At 44.7% G+C, this 14,068-nt stretch overlaps 1 protein-coding gene across 1 annotated transcript in view; it reads right to left on the minus strand.

Annotated features, from left to right (window-relative positions):
* The window catches only part of GTF2F1 (general transcription factor IIF subunit 1), a 45,668-nt gene that overhangs the window by 20,699 nt on the left and 10,901 nt on the right, over positions 1-14,068 (minus strand). Inside the window, exons 4-6 of the mRNA XM_068272166.1 lie at positions 10,293-10,365; positions 1,872-2,065; positions 1,625-1,795 (exon numbers count right to left, since the gene is read on the minus strand). Of these exons, the coding sequence (XP_068128267.1) occupies positions 1,625-1,795; positions 1,872-2,065; positions 10,293-10,365 (438 nt within the window). The remainder of the gene's footprint in view (positions 1-1,624; positions 1,796-1,871; positions 2,066-10,292; positions 10,366-14,068) is intronic.

Here is a 14,068-nt window from a genome sequence, read left to right on the forward strand (position 1 = left end):
AGAATGGCTGGATGGTGTAATGGTTAAGGGCTCAGCCTCTGACACAGGAGACCAGGGTTCGAATCTCGGCTTTGCCTGTTCAGTAAGCCAGCACCTATTCAGTAGGAGACCTTGGGCAGGACTCCCTAACACTGCTACTGCCTATAGAGCGCGTCCTAGTGGCTGCAGCTCTGGCACTTTGAGTCTGCCAGGAGAAAAGCGCAATATAAATGTTCTGTTTGTTTGTTTGTTAAGAATGACTGCAAGCTCTCTCGCCATGCACCGCTGAACCAGGACACTATCTGCATGGAGTTAGCCTTAGACTATGGGGACATATGACTATGGCAGGGGATAGATTGCCAGCTCCTCTGGGGACAGTTAGTGACAAGACTGTATAGTCTGCAAAGCGCTGCAGAAGATACCATCAGATGTCCGTGTAAAATTGTTGCAGTTTTCCGTGGACAATTCTTTGCATTTACCGCACACTTCAGCAGACAGCCAGTTGACTATCTGCAATATGAATCGCAAAAAAAAAAAGCAACAAAGCTGAAAATCTGCAACATTTGACCTCAAATGTCCATAGGAACAGCGGCGTAGCAATAGGGGTTGCGGAGGGTGCGACCACATCGGAGTTCTTGGGCCAGAGGGACCCTAAAGGGTCCTCCCTTAACTACAGTATTAGCTCTCTATTGGTCCTGTGCTCATAATAATCACTTCTATAGATGCTTTAAATAGTGGTAATCATTAACAAACTGTTCCCCATCCCCTTCTTGCACCTCTGACCCTGTGGTTGTCCTTGATTGGTTTTGGTGCAACATATCAATTGTTATGTATTGAGTGCTTGGGGACTCCATGTAAAACTTGCACAGGGGCCCACAGCTCCTTAGCTACGCCACTGCATACAAAGTATTATATATGTTTTGGCAACAAGGCAAACTGCATACGATTCTCAAATGTGATCCCGGTGTCAATAAAACTACAAAGAAACAAACAAACATCTGTCCTCCAGCAGATGTCTGTCTAAAGCCTGGTACATATACTATTTTGATTGGCCAATGATTATCCAGTTTTACCCCCTCCATGTAGCATGAGGGCCAAAGGATTCTGAATACCATGAACAGATTGTGCAGGTAAGCTATCCTACTACATGTAGGTGGTACAATTGGTCAGTAACTGGCAAATCAAAATTGCAGGTGCGTACCAGGCTTAAGTGAGCAGACACTGCACCTCACTCCCCCCCATTGTACAATCAAAACAACAGTCATTCTTTCAGAGTTGCCTTTCCCAAAGCTTCCCGGTTTGAATCCCGGCCAAGGCACTATCTGCACAGAGTTTGTATGTTCTCCCTGTGCCTACCTGGGCTTCCCCAAAACATACATTACGTTAAACACCCCCCTTCCGCAATTGACCCTAGACTATGATACATACACTACATGATACACACAAACATATGACTCTGGTAGGGATTAGATTGTGAGCCCCTCTGGGGGACAGTTGAAGTGACAAGACTATACTCTGTACAGCGCTGCAGAGGATGTTGGCGCTGTATTAATACTAAGTGCAGCTTAGAAAGCAGTTTCCTGCAGTTTGTTGACGACTCAACACACGGCGATTTGTATGTACTGAAAGTAAACCAGGCCCTCACCTCTCCCATTCCTGCTCCGCCTCCTCCGCCGTCAGAGTTCGATGTTTGGCCAATGGGGTGAAGTTATACCAGTTAGACACAGGGAATGCCTCAAACGCTCCGTCTGGGCACTGCGTGAAGATGAAGTATGATGCGTTCTCCGTCACGCCCCCTTTCTTGATTCCCTTAAACCTGGAGAGACAAGAAAGCCAATGCCATGAGTCCTTACAGCGAGGTGGCGTCCTGTCTACAGATGCTGCACACTTACTTGCGTCCCGCCTTGCCGTTAACCCTCAGCAGCCAGGGCTGATCTTCCACTTTAAACTCTTTGAGGATTATTCCGTACTTCTTCCTTCTGGACTCCTCCCTCTGCTTGCGATTAAATTCGCTGCCGGCTCCAGTTTCTGGCTGCTCCTCATCCTGATACATCTTCTTAGCACTCAGGTCCCGTTCCATGCGAGCCTGGATTATGGAGAGATCCCCCCAACAGATGTATAAATCATAAATATGCTTACTTGTTAAAGTGGTATGGAGCTCAGCACTTCTACTCTGCAAGATTACTGACATCATAAAGTCTACTACCACAAAAAAATTGTAGTAGAACAGCATTCAAACAGTTAAGCGCACTTGTTCCTGGACCACGTGCGGACAGCGAAATCGGCCAGTGTGGTGTCTGCTCTATTGGTCTGCCTGGAGCCTGGGCCAGATACACTCCCCCACAGGCTATATGGGATTATCATGGACTGTACAGAAGTGCAGTCCGCTTACTGCAATGGATCCCGTGGATCCATTGCAGAATGACAAGTGTTAAAGAGAAACTGTGACCAAGGATTGAACTTCATCCAATCAGTAGCTGATACCCCCTTTCCCATGAGAAATCTTTTCCTTTTCTCAAACTGATCATCAGGGGGCTCTGTATGACTGATACTGTGGTGAAACCCCTCCCACAGTGTGATGTCAGGACCATGGTCCTGACAGTTTCCTGTCTGTGAACCTCATTGCATTGTGGAAAATAGCGATTTACAGCTTTTTCCAACTGCCAAAAAAAGCAAGCAACATCTCCTTCCACTGACATCAACTGCCAGCAGTAAAAATGTCACCATATGATAAATGTCAGAATGTAAATCAGGAAGAGGAAAGATTTTACAATGGGCAAACACTGACTAAATAATGTATACATAATTATTGTGAAAAAATTGTATTAACATTTTCACTGGAGTTCCTCTTTAAGGCTCCTATTTATAAATAGGAGCCGTTCACTCTATTAGCTGAGAACACACAAAAGATAGCCATTCTCCGCTCTAGTAGGAACAGAGCCACAGCACTTCAGTGGAAAACTCCTTGCTTCAGTGAGCAACTTCTGGCCACATCTAAAGAGGTGATAACATTATGTTTTGTTTACGTTCCTTTGTCTGCTACAATCCTAGCTGTGCTGAAAATGAGCTCTCTCTACTGTACAAGCAGAGAGCTGATAAGTGATCACTAGATATATAAATACAGCAGCTATGCAAGAAATTGCAATGGCAGCTTTCAGAGCAGATAACCTGTACTTTGGGTACTTGTAATTTGTAGACAGACAATATTACTTGTGGACAAAAGCAAATATGGTAACTGTATGGATAATAAAAAGGAAAACACATTTTTATTGAATGTTATGTCAGAGTTTTATCTCCCTTTAAGAGTTGATAAAGCCAAACGGCTGAATGTTATGAAATACAGTACATGTGAAGCGTTTTATGTGCCAAGAGATCTGTAATTCTGTCCAGCCACTCCGTTTATTCAGTTGATGCAGCACAAAACCTGCAGTAGAGCACTACACTACACCTGACTTTTGTAAGCTGAACTAAAGCAAATACACACAGGCCACAACATGCTGATTGGACTGAGCAGATCAGCAGCACACTAGTGACTCATCACTGTGCGCCCTCCTGCTGTAAAGAAGCTCCTGGTTCAAATCTACATGTTTTAATATATGAAAAAAAAGATTTTCATGCTCCTTCCTTGCCCAGTAACAAGCATACAGAAGAAGTTTCCAACTCTATTGGCTGCATGCTTGTCCTAGGTGTGACTACTGAGAAGTTAAGCCAGGAGTCAGGGTGACAGGTCTCAGGCCGGTTCACACTGGCGTTAAAATAACGTTCTGTTTGCGGATCGGGGCGGATCTTAACGGATACGAATGGATCCAATGTTAACCTATGGATTTGTTCACATTCATCTGTTCAAACTGATCCATTCTGCACAATCAGCTGAGCGGACTGCAACTTTGGTTCTGCAGCAATTTTTCTGGACCACTGAGCCCAGCGGAACAGAAGCTGAATCCCTGCATTGGGGCAATGAGAAAACAGAATGTGTTTTTACACTAATGATGAAACAGACCGTGCTAAGGAGCGAAATCCACTTTGGGGGTTGGGATCTGGGGGGGATGAGGGGAAACAGAATGGAAGCGGATCAGATCGACCGGTGATCAGATCTGTTTTTACAAATCCATTTGTCACTCCAACGCAAGTGTGAATCAGGCCTTAGGCCACATACAGACATCAGACCATAGTCTTTGGAAAATGAAAGATCACAGACCAATCTTACCACCCTTCCTGTAGTATAAGAGCCATACTCTACACAGTCTTTTCTATGGAGCTGAACTCCACATCAGAAAAAAATCATTGCAAGATGCTGCACACGCAGATGCTGTACAGACGCAAAAGATCAGTATCTGCAAAAGATCTGTTCCTGCCAAAAATCCATTCCTGCAAATTGCAATGATAGTCTATGAGATCTGCAGATCATCATACACACATGATTTAACTGACATTCATCTGCAGATCAGATCCACCAGGATGGATTTTCAGATCTGCAGATCTGCAGATGAATGTCAGTTAAATCATGTGTGTATGATGATCTGCAGATCTCATAGACTATCATTGCAATTTGCAGGAATGGATTTTTGGCAGGAACAGATCTTTTACAGATACTGATCTTTTGTGTCTGTACAGCATCTGTGTGTGCAGCATCTTGCCAAGATTTTGTCCTGATGTGGAGTTCAGCTCCATAGAAAAGACTGTGTAGAGTATGGCTCTCATACTACATGAAGGGTGGTAAGATTGGTCTGTGATCTTTCATTTTCCAAAGACTATGGTCTGATGTCTGTATGTGGCCTTTGGGTGCCCATACATTGGGTATAATGATCAAATCTGATGCAACATGGCCACCCGACCTTTCAATTGATTTCTGGATGAAATAGTTTGAGAGAACCAGTTGGGTACGCTGAAAAATCTTAATTGCAAGGGCTCAACCGTGTACATGGCGATAACGGCACTCGATTTCCTGATGACAGACGGACCTCCAACCGGTGACCCCCAAGCGTATGTGTCCCCTCTTCCCTGGACCTGTGGTGGGTGATGCATGGCACCTGTCATGCTGGCACGGATCCTCTACTCCTCCTCCATTGGTGGTTGGCATTTGGGTTAGAGGGGGGCAAATAAAGTGAGGGGGCTCAGCAGGCAGTGACACTATTATTATCATTTAGTATTTACCGTATATAGCGCCGACATCTTAGGCCCGGTTCACATTAGCGTTCCAGGTCCGGCTTCCCCGGAACCCGGAACGCTCCGTACACAGCGGATGGTGAATGGATACATTGTTAATCAATGTATCCATTCACACTCGTGCGACCGTCCGGATCCGGATCCGATCCGGGAACGCAGCTCCGGGACGATCCGGCTTTTTTCCAACATGCTCCATTTTTGCCGTCCGTCCCGTGCGGCTGCGGACCCGGGCCGGATCCTGACCCGAACATGCGGCCATGCTGTGCAATGAGAAACGGATGTTTCTCATCACACTGGCAATAGGACCGGATGCTTCCAGCACCGGTCCTATGCCACTTGGGGGGCTCGGACTACACCCCGGTATCCCCCATGCTTGCGGTGCCTTTCTGGCACTGCAATGTATCTAGTTCCGGCTACTTTATTGTAGCCGGAACTGATACATTCTGGATCCGCAACTTGTGGCCACCGCAGAGACCCGTACGGTCTCTTTGCGGCCAGCGGACCCCCAGACACTTGCGGACTCGCAAGTGTGAACGGGGCCTTATGTAGCGCTGTATAGCGCTGTCCTCAAAGGAGCTCACAATCTAATTACTAAGACAGTTTCTAATAGATTTCATGCTGAAATCTATTGGAAATCTGCCTGCAGTGTGTGAGCAGGTAATAGATAGCTCTGTGACCAGAGAGGGATCTATCTGATGGTTGATGTGATGGCAGATCAGCATGTGTATAGCCACCTTTACTGAATACATGCTGGAATACAATCAATGGCAGGTCAGGCGGTTTCATCAAAACAGGTCCTCTTTAAGCGAGGCCATCACCTTACACCCCCCCCCCCCCCTTACCCCCCATCAGAGGAATAATTCAGCTCAGCAGCCAGATGTATGCTCACAATTCTGCTATTATCTTGGAGATGATGATGGCTGGAGCTACTGAGATAAATAACAGCACTGTGGATTGTTTATCTTCTGATGAACTCACATGAATGAAGGCAACAAATTCCTTCAACATTCCAAACATTCCGAATGGAACTGAGGACTGGATGTCTCTACAGACAGCGCACGACAAGACATACCGATCCTAATTCACACAATGCCTCTGGGAAATACTGGAGGTTGGGGGAGAAACATCTTAAAAAGCACCTGTCCATAAAACCTGAACAGGAGAAGATTGGTGGAAACAGAAGCTGTGTTTGGTTAATCTGAGGATAGAAGTTGTAGGGCCCCTTTACACTGAAAATCACAATTAGGACTGCAAACATGCTACCACAATTTTCCACCCATCAATTGTCCAAACGTGGTCTGTTGGGCGATAGTTAGGCATGTAAATGTGTGACAAACGACTAGAAAAGCGACGGATAACAGGGGGTTTGGCCAATCCAACAGGTGGATCAGCTCACATGACTCTGGGCTGATATCAGGCAAAAGTCTTCAGAAGCCCGAGTGCTCCCGAAGACGGGCCGCTACATACTGCACACACGCGATCACCCCCTCTCTCGCGCACTCGCAGTACAGAGCTGCCTGTCTTTGGGAGGACTCCGCTCCCGAAGTCCCCTGCGGCGGGGGGATTTAAAAGGGGGAGCCAGAGCTGCACCGAGGGCACCGGGAGAGGAGAGGGAAGGTTCCTTAAGACCCAAATATATTGGTAGGTGAACAGAGGTGCCGGATATTTGAGTCCACCCCAGGTGGAGGGGTGATCTACCCCCTTTCTTCCTATCTACAGAGAGCGACTTCTTAATCCTGAGTGAGGACAGGTCTAATCTCCTCACCTGCCTAATGAGTGGTTACCTAGGTGGTAACCCGTGTTTGTGAGTATTACCATCTCACTGTTTCATTTATCCAATCAATTTTGACATACTACACCATATTGGGCTCTCGATTTCTCTTCAACTTTAGTTTCTTTAAGACCCAAAGCCTTCACTCTCCTTAGGTAAGTATCTGGTTTCTTTTTCTTTTTTCTTTTTTTTTTAATAGATTCCCATTAGCTTTAAGAAATGGTTTATCAATGGTCTTACTATGTAGTCAATGTGCGCTGATGTGCAGATAAGACCTGCACAGACATGATAAGCAGTGCAAAAACAAAGGAAAACTGAAGCCTCAGATCACACGTAAGAGGCATGTCTCCTGGCAGGGATCGGGACTTGATCCCTCAGGTGACATTGGAAAGTTAAGGATGTACAGATGGGGGTCGGCCATCAACAGCTGCTGTACCTGCACTAGATTCTCAGCATGGTGGTGTGCTATTTTTACACAGATGACATTACTGTTGAACATTTACAAAGAGTAGGGCAGGAATAGTTTGGAAACAGTACACAGATACTATATGCAGGCCATATACTGCACACAGGACCACTATCCTCAGGGAAGGAACCAGTTAAAGTGGACCTGAGCTCTTGCACAGGACAAAAGGAAAACAGAGAGAAATGAACCCTGTATGTATTTAGGGAGTTCAGCCTGTCTAATTTCCCCTCATCTGTGACTAATCACAGCTGTAATTAAGCTATGTTGCCTAGGCAGAGCAGCTTATTCGTAAACACAAGATGTTAACCCTATGTCTGCTTCCATGAAAAGCAGGAAGTAGACCCACTGCAAATTAATTGCAGGATTTGTATCAGCTGTAATAAAGAAATGTTTTTCTTTAAAGGTTATCATGCTGTTGCTTATCTTTTACATCAGAGAGGAAGTTCTGAGTTCAGGTCGAGAGGGACAGACGCTGCAGGAGCTCCCCTATGGCCCAGCACACAGTCTTTCTCAATGAGATAACTGATGACGCAACACTTCCGCTGTAAATCATACGTGCATTGTGAGTCTCGGTCACACTGCTGTAACCTTGTTATTTTCCTGCCTGGAACATGTCTGGGTGGCACATGTGTATACTTCCAGTACCACCTATGAGATCACAGTTTACATTACTTAGCGCTGTTGGCGTTAACATTCCATTACTATACTATTCTGGCTACTGTGTCTTCACTCATCACGGACGTGCTAACCTTTAGCATTGGAGGTATTTTTTGGGGCTCTTACTTTATTATTTTTGTCTGTATATTTAGATGTATGTGCCCATTTATGGCTTTCTGCACAGGCATTGCCATAGTTCCATGCTGGCTTCTGACCCCAGGTGTTTTGGCAGATAGGGGCGGAGCTTTATGTACGCACGTTCAGGGACTGTTGCCCGGCAGAGTGTCGAGTTTCGATCCCTCGGGCGAAAGTGGGTGGCCGAGGCCATCGACAGAGTGATGCATGACAAAAAGTGGGTGGGGCAAGAGGGAAGAACAATGCCCTGAGCCGAGACAATGCGCCCAGACTGAGGAAGGGGGTGTGGCTGCCTTCTCAACCTTTTTACCCTGGAGGAACCCTGCAAATGATTTTTGGATCTCAAGGAACCCCTGCAAACAATTTTGCAGGTGGCATGAACTTTAAAAATAGATGTGAATGTTTATTTCATTACCCGCTATTACACTGCCACACATTATACTGTCTTCTTATTCTAGTGCTTTTTATTAATGTGCTCATTATTATTCTGATACTCCTATTATAATGTTCCCTATTAAACTTCCCCCACGATGGGGTAAAATGCCAAGGAACCCCTGCAGAGTCCTCAGGGAACCCTGGTTGAGAAAGTCTGCACTAGATTCTCACCAGGACCCCAATTCAATTCACTTTTTCTTGGAAGTTTCTTCATACGTGATATTTTTACACTCTGATTAAAATGCCTATTTTTTTTTACAATATTAACCATTTCAGCCCACGGGGATTTTTCACCTTATGCATCAGAGCAATTGTCACCTCCCATTCATTCGCCAATAACTTTATCACTTCTTAACACAATTTATTGATCTATATCTTGTTTTTTCCACCACTAATTAGGCTTTCTTTGGGTGGTACATTTTGCTAAGAATAATTTTTTTATAAATGCATTTTAACAGGATTAATAAGAACAAAAATGGAAAAAAATTATTATTTCTCAGTTTTCGCCAATTATAGCTTTAAAATAATCCACGCTACCATAATTAAAACCTATGTATTTTATTTGCCCGTTTGTCTCGGTTATGACACCATTTAAATGTATTATGTCCCTATCACAATGTATGGCGCCAATATTTTATTTGGAAATAAAGGTGCATTTTTTCCATTTTGCGTCCATCACCATTTACAAGCTTATAATTTAAAAATGTTTGTAGTATACCCCCTTCACATGCATATTTAAAAAGTTCAGACCCTTAAGTAACTATTTATGTTTGTTTGGGTTTTTTTTAATTGTAATTTTTTTTCCATTAAAATGTTTTATTTGGGTAATATTTTGGTGTGGGAAATAAACCGTTAATTTTTAATGTTATTATATGTGTAAATTGTAATGTAAAAAAATATGTAGATGTAGTTTTACTATTTGGCCACAAGATGGCCACCTTGAGTTTTTGTCTCCTTGTGCTTCTCGCTAACCGGAAGCACAAGGAGGACATGGAAAATTTTATTTGCAGAAAGACTGAAGCCTCTAGTAAGAGCGCTTCGGTTTTTCTGCTGGGGACACGGATCGGTGATCGGGAACCATGTTCCCGTTCACTGATCCCAGGGCTACCGGGGGACACCACGGGGGCGCGCACGCGATCGCGCCACCGCAGCTGCCTGGACGTGAGCTTCAAGTCCGGGCGGTTGAAATGGTTTTTACTTTATACATTAGTCAGTTATTGCTCAATGCAAAATCTTTCCTCCTCCAGATTTCCATTCTGAAATGTATCACAGGTGGTGACCTCTTCAGTACTGCTCACCAACCCTCCAGACCAGGAAGTAGCTTCGGGGGCTATTAAAACGTAACAGGTGGACGAAGGGGGAACAGGCGTAGTGGTCGGCATGAGGAGAGCATCCTACACATGCCTGCTCCCCGTCTTTAAATTTGCAAGAGCGCTAAGGTATCCTTTAAAAGGAAATAAATATGGCAGCCCCCTTATGGCTCTCCCTTCAGGTGTCCTTTAAAAGTAAGTCACATCTTGCACAGGATCTGGGTTGTGACCCCTCTGCAGGATTACTTTGGACACGCCGCTAGGACAGAGTGCAGCCCATGTGCAGGCTGGTCACCGTCACATGATCACTGGCACTCTGGGGAGTAGACAGGATGAGAATGGATACCTCATTTATATAGCCGAGACTGTGTACCTGGTTCCAAGTAGAGAAGTCCACTTTATCTGCTGCATTGAAGGCCATGACATTGTATCGTTTGCTGGGGTTCCTGTAAAACGGAGTGAAATAGAGAATTATTCATATACTGTACATTAGAAGCCAACAGGAAATGCACCAATGATAACACTGCAAGGCTGGCTGCTTCAGGCCTACTGGAGACTAGGGATGATCAACAATGTGCAAATGTTTCTGAGCTTATGCAAGTGTATGCACATTTTTATGCAAATATATGCAGCTAGAAAATGGACCAATCAAGTCTCACCCAGGTTTAAACTGATTGGTCCATTTTCAAGCTGCATATACTTGCATCTCATTGATCATCCCCAGTGGAGACAGAGAAGACCCCTGGCCCCCAGGAACCTGAAGCTCAGACTAATGGCCATATGATTGGTTATAAATGCCCCAGCTCTTGTGCCTTAGGCTTCAATGTAAGTAAAGTACGCCTATTTACCTTGTGTAGCCCAGTGCAATGCCGAGCACTGGTTGGTTGCCACAATACCGGAGAAGCTGAAGCAGGAAGGGTACCTTATGCACTATACCTGCACCAGTAGTCTGCGGAGGAGCTCGAAATGTCTGCATAGTGTATGTGTGCCCCATGGCATAGGTATAGATCTCTGGGCCTAAATGCGGAATTTGGACCCTGATGGGAATATTTTTGCCCACAAATGGCCCTGCAGGAGGAACCAGTGTCCCATACGCGTGGCTGGTAATAGGCAGTGTCGGGGAGGGATAAAGGACCGCCCAGGGGAGCGAACAAGGCGGGCCCTTCCACAACACAGGCAGGGGCTATGGCAACACATCAGCTCTCCATCAATCAGGAATGTCTATTGTGGCATGGGGTGTGGGACAGGGCGTGTTCGCTCCACATGTCCATTGTTTTTCTGCCCACCAATCCGTAAAAACGATCTGGCAGTGGACCAATTGTGAACGGAACCCAACTGTTTAATCAAAGCAAGTTTTGTATCAGCACAAACCTATCACATTACAAAACAATCTTGTTTGAGTTTTTTCTCCAGGTCTGAGATGTGAGGAGAAACTATCTCAAAATGTATCTGGATCTTTAATCAGAATTGTGATATGAAGGCAGCTCCATTTAACTGGATTTTGTAATTTGCCTCCAAATCTGTTTCATGATTGTTTCTTGCTTTTCTACTGCCTCCCAGTGGATACATCAAGCACTGCACTGATATTATCAGTTACCAGAACTAACAGCAAGCACAAACTGCACTTCTTTTCAGGCATGGAATCTATTGGTAATACAGAATGCCCAGATAGAGTCCTCTTGCTGCATGAACAAGCTGCAATAGGTATGGCTCTCTCCCCTAGTGTGTTCTATTACTGCTGTGGAAAATGGGTACATATTTATCACCTCTATGTCCATGTCTCTACGGCCACTGGCTTGTATACTGTATATGGCAGTGTAGCTATGCTTCATTGATAATATGAATGTATTTTAACTACTGTATATGTATCGCACTACTGCACTTTAATTGTCCTCTGATGAAGCCTACTGTACTTATGGAGGTGAAACATGTCAGGTTAGGTGGAGGATGGTGTTGTGTATGAATATGCATTCATTTTTATGTGATTTAAAGGGGTAGACATCCTGCTAATACATTGCAAAAATTAAACACATTCCCCCAGAGGATCTCCCAACCCTAGTTCCCAAGTTCATCACATCACGGCTGGACTACAGCTATGCCCTCTATGCAGGCCTCCCAAACAATGACCTGTATCACCTGCAATTAGTACAGAATGCTACTGCCAGATTGCTAACAAACCCGCTTCGCCACTGTCGCATTACACTGATTCGTTGCTCCATGAACTGGCTACCTGTAAAATGGAGAATACTCTGCAATATTGGACTGTTGACATTCAAATCCCTACACAATTTGGGCCCTGGATACATGAAGGACTTGCTGAAACTGCACCACATCTCTCAACCTCAGATCAGCGGGATCCATAAACCTGGAGATTCCCGGAGTGGGCCTCAAAACCTTTGGAGACAGAGCTTTCTGTCATGCTGCCCCTACCCTTTGGAACTCCCTACCACATCCAATAAAAACAGCCCCTTCCCTGGACTTATTCAAATCCAGACTGAAAAGACACCTGTTCAGCCTGGCATTTCCGGACTATTGTTCTTCCTCTGTACCACAATTTACCATTCAACCAATTATTGGTCTGAGCCATGCTTATGCGCTTTGAGTCCTACGGGAGAAAAGCGTTTCATAAATGTTATTTTTGGTTGTTAATAATGAGGCGATATCAATAGGTTGTTCTGACATATTTTTTACATGTCAAGTAAACCACATAGGCAATACAGGCCACACCTGAAGTTTTAATTGTTCATTAAAAGTTAAGTTTTATATACTTCTCTAGCTCTCTACAACAAGCATAAATAGTGTTGTGTAGGTTTTCAGCATAGTGTTTAGAGTATGATATAAGGCAGGCCTATACTTGGCCATTCATTTTAAAGGGAACCTGAATTGAGAGGTATATGGTGGCTACCAAATGTATTCCTATAACCAGTTGCCTGGCAGTCCTGCTGATCTCTTTGGCTGCAGTGGTGTCTGAATAACACACTTGAAATACATACAGCTATTCTACTCAGATTTCAGTCAGAGCACCTGATATGCTGCATACTTGTTCAGGGTCTATGGCTAAAAGTATTGGAGGCAGAGGATCAGCAGAACAGCCGGGCAACGGCATAGTTTTACCAGCATGTCCGATCGATCTGTTCGACTGATTTGCGACACCAATTTTCCTCCGATTGATCGGCCTGCAAAATCGCCTGATGTATGAGGCCACTATAAAGTGGACCTGAACTCATAAATGTCCTCTCTGCTCTAAAAAATAACCTTTAAAAAAACAAAACATTACTTTGTTACGGCTGATAGAAATCCTGCAATAAATCTGCAGTGTGTCTACTTCCTGCTTTCATGGAAGCAGACATTGGGGCATCATCCGGTGTTTACAGATTAGTTTATCTGCTGTGGCAATCAGGTGACACAGGAGAGAGATCAAATTCAGGGCTGTGGAGTCGGAGTCGTGGAGTCGGAGCAATTTTGGGTGCCTGGAGTCGGAGTCGGGAAAAAATGCACCGACTCCGACTCCTAATGAATTTGTAACTATAGAAAATATGATAAAATGTTCTATTTCTCAGATAATAGTCATTAAAATATTACAGTTAGACTTACCGGTAACTGTATTTCTAGACGTCATACGGGACACTGGAGATGTGGCTCCGCCCATCCAATCAGTGGAAACCACCTGAAAGAGTAAAAAGAGTATTAATAGCCCCCACCCTCCCCTGGCTCCTCAGTGTAATGCAAGTAACTTCCAACTAAAACACAGAGAAGAGGAGAGGAAATAAGACACCTCAAAAGAAGTGTAACCCATAAACCCCCAATCCAATAGCCGTAAGAGAGTGCGACAGGAATAGAGGTGGGTTGGTGTCCCGTATGACGTCTAGAAATACAGTTACTGGTAAGTCTAACTGTAATATTCTCTAGCCGTCATACGGGACACTGGAGATGATAAACAAGTAGTCTGAAAAGACATAACTAGGGAGGGCCACAACCCTGGAGCACTACTCTGCCAAAACAACACCGTACTATGCATAGGTCCACAGAACCTTATGGGCAGTAAATTCCCATGCAGAACAGTTCTGCCACACAACCGCACTGGCCCTCAGAGCAGGATTGTCAACTCTGCTCTCCCTCTCTACAAGATTTTCAATCTCCACAGCCAGC

This window comes from Hyperolius riggenbachi, chromosome 3, assembly GCF_040937935.1.
Source record: "Hyperolius riggenbachi isolate aHypRig1 chromosome 3, aHypRig1.pri, whole genome shotgun sequence".
In the NCBI taxonomy this organism is placed as follows: Eukaryota; Metazoa; Chordata; class Amphibia; order Anura; family Hyperoliidae; genus Hyperolius; species Hyperolius riggenbachi.